Here is an 11,317-nt window from a genome sequence, read left to right as displayed (position 1 = left end):
TCAGTTATTAAAGTAATGAATGAATTAATTAAAGGAACAACTAAATAGACTGAATAAATTAACATTTCAATTAAGGAATGAATAAATGAATGAATGATGGGCGGACTGAATGAACTTAAGACTAAATGAATGAATGAATGAATCAGTAAATGAATAAATAAATGGAGGGAATAAATGAATGCATGGACTGAATGAATAAATCAATTAAGGTATGAATGAATGTATTAATAATGGAATGACTGAGTGAATGAATGAATAAATTAACAGATTGAATGGACTAAATGAATAAATTGATAAAGGAATGCACAAATGCACGGACTGAACAAATGATTGAATGAATAAATAAAGAAAACAAGTGACTGAATGACTGAATGAATTAACAATTGAATGATATCCATGAGAAAACTATTTAAATGATAAAGATAATACAGACGGACACTCAATTTCGTCTCTTCACCCCTCTCCATCAATTCATCTTTCTCTCTTCTTCTCTCTCTCCATCCCACTCTCTCTCCTCATCCATCTCTCTCTCTCTCTTTCTGCAGTGTATGCGCAGATCCACCTGTGCGGCTCCTCCAGAGGGACTGAGGGCTGGATGAGGCTCGCCCGTGTCTGCATCTGCATCTCCGCGGAGCTTCTTTTTCTTCTGCTCATCATGGAATAACCGAGTCTCCATTATGGCTTTTCTGCAGCTCTTTGTGGGATTATTGTGCGGGGCAGCAGGTAAACACAGACACAAACACCAATACTAAACATTACACAGGAATATGATGATCGGCATCGCGACAGTCTGTTGATAGATTTTACGTTTAGAAACGGCTAGCAAATATGCTAACTGTTAACTGTATTTTCTGACGCGACGGAATCCGCTAATGTGTGTTTCACTCGCGGTGATCTTGTTAAAGGTGTTTTAGTAGGCTACAGGGATCAGTTCACACACAAGAAAATGAGCTGGAATATCGAGGAATTATACTGGAAAAGTCGATGAAAGTCGTGTAAAAAGTCGTTGGGTTTTTAATATAACGATATATATGTGTAAGGTCAAAGACGAAGCGGTTTTACAAGCATTATTTGTATTTACATCGGAATATCTTGTATATTTTTGGGGAATTTAATAACAACTGGCGCCCATTTATCCCGGGATTTCCAGAAATCTCACATATAACTTAATAGTTTGTTTGTTAGAAAATTTCATCAAACATATTTAGATCGATATTCAATTTCTGATATATTAAAAGACTCAATTTAATCGCATTTGACCAAAATACCAATTCCTTTTCAGCTGAAATTGATTGTCTTTTCGCTACTGTCCTTCAAATCTCTAGATTTTATCATTGTTTATATTTTTCAGCAAGAAGCTTTCACATACTTAGCACATTATTATTTAATATGTTCTAAAAAAATAAATATAACAAACATTTAAAAATGATTTATATTATTACGGTATATTTTATATATCTTATATATTTATTAAATAAAAAATATGTATATTATTCAAATTATATTGATATTTCACTATGTACAGCAAAGAATAAGTGTTTAATTTTCACATAGCCCAAATATATCTGATATATTTCTCATTATTTCACCATATTTTGACGTTTTCTTTGCATTAAAGTAGCTTTTACTTCACTTTTAATGTATATAAAACACTTCTTAAAGGTAATTTGATGTGGACACTAACATTTTACAAGTCTTTGTGTCCACAATCCTTATTCTAAGGGTGAAGGTGTTGTAAATCACGGTTCTGTAGGTGTGTGTGTGAAGTGGTGTGCTCTTCTGTTTCTAACACTGTGTGTGTGTGTGTGTGTGTGTTGAAGTGTCTGCGTTCGGAGTGGATCCGGCTGTTCGGATCGGAGTGTTTCAGGAGTTCAGTCCTGGACAAGGTTTTTCGGGGGTCACACAGGTCAAAGGTTTCCGTGATGACACCAGAGCCTTCATGTTTCAAGGTAAAACCAGCTGGAGGATTTTTAATATTATGGGGTTTCGCTGAATTTGGTGGAAACACACTTTTTGATGAAATTGCTCTGCTAAAAGTGTGTTTCTTAGTATTTTTGTCTGGTTTGCTGTACAAATATCTAAGCATTCTTGAATCAGCTTGACATGCACAGTAGGGTAAAATATTGAGTATTTTTGTCAGAGAAATTGAATAAATAATGTTGGATTATGCTTTAAACAAGGACAAAAATCTTCAGTGCTGTCAGAAAATAACTTAAAAATATGTTAAAATATATCTGGTGAATATTTGTCCTCGTTTTAAGCCAAGACTCATTTAATTTTCAGATTTATTTAATTACTGTCTTTAATAATTTAGCATCTCAATTTTGTTTACAAATGTTTCAATAATTGTACTGGAAAACAAGGCAAAATATTGAGTTTTAGGCTTGATATTTTTGTCAGTATCGCAATGATAATTTGTGTTGCCTGCTTTGAATTTATGTATTCAATTTTATAGATGCTATTTTTGTAAATGCAAGTGCTAAAATTAATAAATGTCCATTTTAATAATAGTTTTTTCTTTATTAATCATTGTTTTGTATAGTTATTAAAATACAACTCTTTACTGCATGCAGTTCCACTTAGTGCCACTAGTTGACACATTCCAACTGTACAGCATGTTTATGTGACAACAGTGTGCTAAAAATGTAAACTTTGTAAAATATGGAAAACTTTTTTAACAACAAAAATGCTGTCTAAACAATTTCAGTTCAAACAAGTCTAAAATAAACGACTAAAATCCCTGTTTTGTTTATAGCAGGTCAGTAGGTGGCGTTTTGATTTATGCAAAAACACTAACAGTAGATTAGGGTGCCAAAATGGTATTGCTTTCCAAAAACATCAACTATGAGTTTGTTAAAAGTTTGTTTTTCGACCCAGTGTTTTTTTTTACGAGGTGAGTAGGTTAAAAGTTTGTATTGGGGCCCCCAAAATATCTGTAAAAAACCTGTTTTCATTTATATCAGACCTGTGGTAAACTTTTTGAGCAAATACACCAAACAGTAAAGTTAAATAGTAAATTAAGACGCAAAAATGTTTTTAAAAATGTTTTTGGACACCTCAAAATATGATTTACCAGTCCAGTAGGTGGCGTTTTGACTTTTTAAGCAAATACACTAAACAGTAAATTAAAATGCCAAAATGGTATTGTTTTCCAAAAACATTAACTTTGAGTTTGTTTTCGGCCCCTTAATTTTTTTTTTACCAGGCCAGGCGGCGTTTAGACTTTGTGTGAAAACACTCAACAGTAATTTAAGTTGTTAAAATGCTATTACTTTACAAAACGTCAACTATGAGTTTGTTAAAAGTGTGTTTTCGACGCACAGTGTCTTTTTAACCAGATCAGTAGGTTAAAATTTTTCACTGGCCTACTTTAAAATGACACTAAATTCCCTGTTTTATTAATAGTAGACCAGTAGGTGGCATGTCAGACTTGCGTGAATACACTCAGCAGTAAATTAAGATGCTAAAATTGTTTAAAAAATAGTTTTATTTTTATTTTTATTAAATGTTTGTTTTCTGACCTTTAATTCATAATTTTTTATCAAACCAGTAGGTGGCATTTCAACATTGTGAAAATAATAAAAAGTAAATTAAGATGCTAAAACGGTATTGCTTTCCAAAACGTCAACTACGAAAAGTTTGTTAAAAGTTTGTATTAGGGTTGAAATCGGTTTTATTCATGTCAGACTAGTAGTTGGCGTTTCGACTTTGCGTGAAAACACTAAACAGTAAATTAAGATGCTAAAATGGTATTGTTTTTCAAAAAACGTAAACTTTGAGTTTGTTAAAAGTTTGTTTTTAGAAACCCCAAATTTTTATTTTTACCAGGTTAGTAAGTTTTGAATCTGCGTTTCGACTTTGCTAAAAAAAAAAAAACGAAACAGTAAGTTAAGATGGTAAAATGGTTTTTAAAAATAGTTTTTTTAAAGTTTGTTTTTGGACACCTCAAAATTTGATTGATCAGTCCAGTAGGTGGCGTTTTAACATTGTGAAATTAATAAAAAGTAAATTAAGATGCTAAAACGGTATTGCTATCCAAAACGCCAACTATGAAAAGTTTGTTAAAAGTTTGTATTAGGGCTGAAATCCCTGTTTTATTCATGTCAGACCAGTAGGTGGCGTTTCAACTTTGCGTGAAAACACTAAACAGTAAATTAAGATGCTAAAATGGTATTGTTTTTCAAAAAACTTAAACTTTGAGTTTGTTAAAAGTTTGTTTTCAAACACCCCAAATTCATATCTTTACCAGGTCTGTAGGTTTTGAAAACACGAAACAGTAAATTAATATGCTTAAACTCTTTTGTTTTTGCTAATTTCTTTTGTTAAAGGTTTGTTTCGTCAGTAAACGAACAACCAGAAATGTCCTATATTCACGCTAAACTAAAGGAACTTCAGATTCGCTGCTGTATTTATCAGGTATACTGAGAGCGTTTGTGTGAAAACATGCGAGGCGGCGGCTCTAGACAGCTGCTGGAGCGTCTGTTCATGTGTTTGTGTGTATGAATGGACCCTCGCGGGCCCCTGACGATTGAGAGCCTCTCTGGAGACAAAGGGCCGCATAATGAGATCAGTCCTGTGTAAAGCTGATCTCCAGTGGATTGTGCTGTTGACAAATAATGACCTGTTTGCGCAGCGCCTTCTGATGCAACAAGTCGCAAGGTTGGATGAGAGTTTTGTGTGATTTGCGCTTGGGCTCCAGCTTCTGCTGGTGTGTAATTTTATTCTGCTGCTTTACATGCCTTTATTTATGCTTTTCTCTCGCTCACAGTGACCTTGCAGCTTGTTTAACCCTCATAATACATGTAAAATCTAGATTATTTCCACATTCTGGCTCGGTTTTTATACTAGAACTGACTGCAAGTGTGTTGGAAAGAATTTATCAATTTTAATGTTACTACAACTTTAAGACCAATAATAAAAACAATTCTGATTATACATGAACTACACCACTGTCCTATGATGCAAAAAAATAATGTGATTTTATCATTTCATAAATTAATTATTCAAAATTAATGGAACTGAATTACATTGTTTAAATGTGCAAAAGCCTACTAAATTATTTGTAACAAAAATATTTGTCTGAAAATATAGGAAAAAATAAAATGTTAATTTTGGGGGTGGCACGGTGGCTCATTGGTTAGCACTGTGGCCTCACTGCAAGACGGTCCTGGTTTGAGTCCCAGCGGGGTCAGTTGGTGTTTCTGTGTGGAGTTTGCATGTTCTCCCCGTGTTGGTGTGGGTTTCCTCCAGGTGCTCCGGTTTTCCCCACAGTCCAAACACATGCGGTATAGGGGAACTGATCAACTAAACTGTCTGTAGTGTACGAGTGTGTGTATGTGAAGGAGTGTGTTTCCCAGTATTGGGTTGCAGCTGGAAGGGCATCCGCTTTGTAAAACTTACACTGGAATAGTTAGCCTAATAGACTGAGCCGAAGGAAAATGTTAATTTCTCTTAAAGCATTTAAAACACTTTTGTATGGAAATTATACATCTGAATAATGATCATAATTTGCAATTATATTTAGCTTTTCTCTTTTCAATATGTGTAAAGTTTATCAAAAGTATTTTTTTTACAAATATTTAAAATGATTATAAAATAAATATAGGGTCAAAAACGACCCAGAAATGGAAATGTGTAAATTTTTGTCTGGCTTTAAAACAATCATAGGTAAAAATGATTGTGAAAAATCTGAAAGAAATTAATTATGTGAATTTTGAGGATTGTAAAGCATTCGAAAAGTTTTATTTCTGTTGTAAAATTAAAACAAATTAGTAATTAATAATAATAGTAACAATAATTATTAATAATTATTATATTAATTAAATAGTTAATTAATAATTATTAATAATAATAATTATAAAATTAATTCAATAGTCAATTAATAATTAATAATTATTATTATTTAATTCAACAGTAAAATAATAATATTAATAATAATTAATAATAATTATTACTATATTAATTCAATAGTCAATTAATAATAATAATTAATAATAATTATATTAATTCGATAGTCAATTAATCATAATAATAATTATTATATTAATCATTAATTTATTATTGAATTAATATAATAATTAGAATAATTATACTTATTATTAATTTATTATTTAATTAAATGAATTGCAATTAATTTAATTTTGTAGTACAATATTAAAAAGTATTATAACATTATTAAAGTGTTAAAAATATTATATTAAAAATATGATTTCTAAAAATATATATATTTCTTCCCAATTGCATTCTGCATTATCAAGTATGAGTTTCAAAATTTATCCAAATATTCCTTCATTCATTCTCTTTCAGCTTAGTCCCTTTATTAATCAGGGGTCGCCACAGCGGATTGAAACTCCAGCATATGTTTTACACAGCGGATGCCCTTCCAGCTGCAACACAGTACTGGGAAACACCCATACCCATACTTAATATCTAAATCTACTCTCTTCAACAACCTTTCGACGAATTCCTCAGGATTAAAAACACGTTGCATACATACGCTGTGGTTTTATTCACTCATAATGACCTTCAGCTCGTCTAAAGCTTGACGAATTATTTAAATATTTAGTATTTTCTGTTTAAATGTTCTGCAGAGAGTCAGTCAAGTGTGTAATTTCTGCACCAAACTGAACGGCAAAAATCCGGCTGAATGTAATTCTGTTTACAGTGAAACAGCACGTCTGATTTTCAAAGTCGAGACAAAATCAGAGCTGAGATTATTTACTTTCTGCATTAATCTTCAGAGTGCTTCATTAGGGAATATCATTATAAAACCATCCTCACAATGTTTAATTAAATCAGTGTATTATTATTTAATACCATCATGTTCTCACCCGCTCTTCATCATGCAGATAAATGTGCAGTTATGTAATATTTTTAATTCGAGAGGCTGCCTAAAGCCGGAGGATTTATTTATATATTTAAAATTAATTTCTGCACCAAACTGAACTGCAAGAAATCATATGCAAGCACCACAGTGGAATGAACCGCCAACTATTCCAGCATATGTTTTACACATCGGATGCCCTTCCAGCTGCAACCCATCACTGGGAAACACCCAAACACACTCATTCACACTCATACACTACGGCCAATGTAGTTGATCAGTTCCCCTATAGCGCATGTGTTTGGACTGTGGGGGAAACCGGAGCACCCGGAGGAAACCCACGCCAACACGGGGAGAACATGCAAACTCCACACAGAAATGCCAACTGGCACAGCTGAGGCTCGAACCAGCGACCTTCTTGCTGAATAAGTTGGCAACCCCAGATTAATAAAGGGATTAAGCCAAAAAGAAAATGAATGAATTAAATTGATTAGATGGAATTTTTAATAATTAAAATTTAATACACCTCTTGGGGAAAATTTGTAATATAATATTGTAATATTTATGTAATTTAATACGTAATTTAAATTAATAAAATTTACAGAGGAAAAACTTAACAAGGAGACAATTCATGTATAATATTAATATACTGTAAAAGTTGTATTAATGGTGGCGGATTTGCTCAGTGGTTAGCACTGTGGCCTCACAGCAAGAAGGTTGCTGGTGCGAGTCCCAGCGTGGTCAGTTGGTGTTTCTGTGTGGAGTTTGCATGTTCTCCCTGTGTTGGCATGGGTTTCCTCCGGGTGCTCCGGTTTCCCCCACAGCCCAAACACATGCGCTATAGGGGAACTGATCAACTAAATTGGTAGTGTATGAGTGTGTGTGTGGAAATGAGTGTGAATGGGTGTTTCCCAGAACTGGGTTGCAGCTGGAAGGGAGTCTGCTGCGTAAAACATGCTGGAATAGTTGCCGGTTCATTCCGCTGTGGCGACCTCTGATGAATAAAGAAACTGAGGTGAAGGGAAATGAATGGATGAATGTATGCTATATGCTACATGAATTACATTGATTAAATATGTAATATAATATTGTAATACATGTGTGATAATATGTAATATATAATAACATTTACGGGAAAAACTGTCTACAAAGTGACAGTTAATGGAATATAAAAGTAATATTAGTTATATAAAGTAATATAAAATCAAAAATGACACTATTCACTGTCTCATAACTTGTTTTTATAGCTGAACTCTATTTCATAAACTGATATTGATTAATCTTGCAGATTTTTCTGGTGTTTTCGCCTTAATATTTAGATCTTGGAAGCGCAGAGAGAACCATGAAATGCAATAATCACAATAATCTTGATCTTATTGTTATCACAATAGTAGTATATGCACATAGAGGTGTGATCATTCATTGATTTTATTGTCGGCTTAGTCCCTTTATTAATCCAGGGTCGCCCCAGCGGAATGAACCACCAACTTATCCAGCAAGTTTTTACGCAGCGAATGCCCTTCCAGCCACAACCCATCTCTGGGAAACATCCACACACACACTCACACGCACACTCATACACTACGGACAATTTTAGCTTACCCAATTCACCTGTACCGCATGTGTTTGGACTGTGGGGGAAACCGGAGCACCCGGAGGAAACCCATGTCAACAAGAGGAGAACATGCAAACTCCACACAGAAACACCAACTGACCCAGCCGGGACTTGAACCAGCAACCTTTTTGTTGTGAGGCCACAGTGCTAACCACTGAGCCACCGTGTCATCCTAGATTTATTTAATTGTAATTCAATTAGAATTGATTTTCATTAATGGACATTTCATCAACAATCCCAAATTTGTCTTATATACAGTATTACTGTGAATGTTTACATTTTGTATTGTTGAATATTTTTGCATACGTAAATGTGTACCCACGTGAAGGCAGGGAGAACATGCAAACTCCACACAGAAACGGCAACTGAGGTGTGATCAATTCAATTTATTTTAGGCGCTAATTATTTGTGTGCTGCATGCATTGGATGTTTATCTAAATTTGATCAATCAGATGGGGGTCATATTATCTTTAGCCCCGCCCCTCAGTAGCTGCTGTTCTGCTATTGGCTGGAGCGGCTCAAAGCTGAACCCAGAGCTTAAAGTAAACACTAAGGGCCCTATCATACACCTGGCACAATAAGGAGTGTTTGGTGTGATTTGTTGCTATTTTCAGACCAGTGCAGCCCTAATTTTCACACTGTGTACCACGCTGTTTAATTAGCAAATACATTTGCGCTGCTTTGTAGACTCATGGGTGTGCTGATCTATAAAGGAGGTGTGTTAAGGCGCATTGTTGGAGCGCTGCTATTCTGAGGAGCTGAAATAGACCACGCAATTGACCAACTAACAGCTGCTCTAAAGTCCAGCAGATCGCGTTAGTTATTCGTCTGTGTGGGTCCAAATGCTGGATACACAAAGGATACACAAATGCAGCAATACACAAATATCTTTACGGAAGAAAACAATTAAAGGATTAAAATGATCCAAAAATGATGATTTTCTACATCAATATAAACACACTGCCTCCATGCCTTCTCCACCTCAGGGGGCTTCTTCAGTTTATTCATAATGGTCTGCATCTGTATAATGTGATTATTATGAGCAGTATTATTGATTATCTGCAGATTTCTATTTGCTTTAATAAACACCAGTGTAGATGTTTCCAGCTGTGGGGTTTTGGAGGCGTCTGCATCAGCATATGGAGCATAAGAACAGGACGTGTGTTTGGATATAACTCAGTTTTCTGAGCACACTTCATTATTATTGATCATTTAATCCTTTGCTGGAGATTAGAACTGAATTTAGAAACAGTTTTGAAGCAAATCTCTGAGCTTAACCAAGGAGATTAAACATGTGGGTTAATGGATGTGTTCAGTGGAGTGAGTTTCCACCGTTTCCTCACTCCACCAAAGTAAAGGAGTAAAGTAAAGCAGTAAAGTAAAGAGGCTGAATGTAGGAGGCTGGTTCTTTATCCTCGCGCTGCAGATGCTCTGTTTAACTGTTTTCTCGCTAGTGAAGCGTTCAGTTTTTACACTTACAAAGTCGTCATGTAAATAGCAAATGCACCATGGAGCGACGCAACTGACTCTTAAAGGGAATGAGAGACCAGACTCTGATTGGTTTAATGCAGGTTATGCTCAAAACACACCCAGAACTCATTAAAAGAATCAGCACAACCCTGTTAGACCATGCGCCACGGCACAGAGCGTATCCATCCCTAAAAGAGCAACAGTGGATTCGGACATGCCCTTAATGCTTTAGCGGGATTCGCTCAGAGCAATAGAGCCCTAATGGTGATAAACTGACAAAAGCCAATCAGAGTCAGAACATCTCCATATCATGTTTATAATCTTACATGTTTCTCATGTTTTAAAGTCTAAATGTTTGCAACTTTATTGACTTTTATTTAAAGATGGAGGAAAATATCTATTACCTGTTGTTTTAGTCTGATAAATGATTTAAATAAAATAGCATTTCTCCAGGAAAATGTCAAGAAATATCGTTATCGTAATACTCGACAACAGTATCTCATATTTTCCCAGTGTCCCGCAGCGCTAGTTCTGGTGATTGATTTACTGTCAGTATCTGCAGGTTGTGCATGTGTGTGCGTGTGTGAGGGGTCAGAGCGTCTCCGCAGGACTGAAGGTGCCCTTGACCAGCCCTGAACACGTGTGTATGTGTGTGTGTGTATGTGTGTGTGTGACAGAGACGAGTCCTGCTTCTGCAGATTCATGATTAATGCATCGTCATCTCGCTCATATCTGAACTGCTGACCTGAGATTCAAAACCAGAGACCACTGAGAGCAGAGAACACACACACTCACCTCACGTCGATCCAGAGAAGCGCAGAGTTGCAGACACACCTGCAGGAAGACACACAGTTATTAGAGTCAACATGTGAGCCACTGCAGGTCAAATAATCACATTGGGTTAATTAATTATGTCTTAAAATACATAAAAATGACATCAAATGCTTAACAATGGCTAAAACTTTCGGTTAATAAAAACTCAAATTTATAAAAACATGCTAGCTGTTTACTAAAAATGCTAACAGTGTGGAAAATCATACTAAAGCATGCTAGTAGTGTGGTAAATATTGCTAAAAACATGATGTTTTCTACTGATACGTATTTTAGCAGTGTGGTAAATCATGCTGGGAACATGGTCGATTTGTGCTTAATGTGGAAACAGTGTGCTAAAATCATGCTCGAACACGATAGTTGTCTGCTAAATATGCTAAGAGTGTGAAAAATCATGCAAGAAACATATAAGTGTGGTTAAATCATGCTATAAACATCGTCTTCATCTGCTAAATATTTTAGCAGTGTGGTAAACCATGAACATCAGAAACATGCTACCTGTGTGCTAAGTTTGACAGTTTGACAAAAACATGCTAGAAACAGGCTAGCTGTCTGCTAAATATGATAACAGTGTGCCA

General features: G+C 35.0%; 1 protein-coding gene across 1 annotated transcript in view; it reads left to right on the top strand.

Annotated features, from left to right (window-relative positions):
* Positions 1-577: 577 nt before the first annotated feature.
* Positions 578-11,317, top strand: part of nell2a (neural EGFL like 2a) — a 134,496-nt gene continuing 123,756 nt past the window's right edge. Inside the window, 2 exon segments of the mRNA NM_001080075.3 lie at positions 578-723; positions 1,821-1,949. Of these exon segments, the coding sequence (NP_001073544.2) occupies positions 678-723; positions 1,821-1,949 (175 nt within the window). The 5' untranslated portion in view covers positions 578-677.

Source organism: Danio rerio, chromosome 25 (assembly GCF_052040795.2).
Source record: "Danio rerio strain M-AB ecotype USA chromosome 25, GRCz13ab, whole genome shotgun sequence".
NCBI classification, from domain to species: Eukaryota; Metazoa; Chordata; class Actinopteri; order Cypriniformes; family Danionidae; genus Danio; species Danio rerio.
This window is presented reverse-complemented; position numbering and strand designations above follow the sequence as displayed.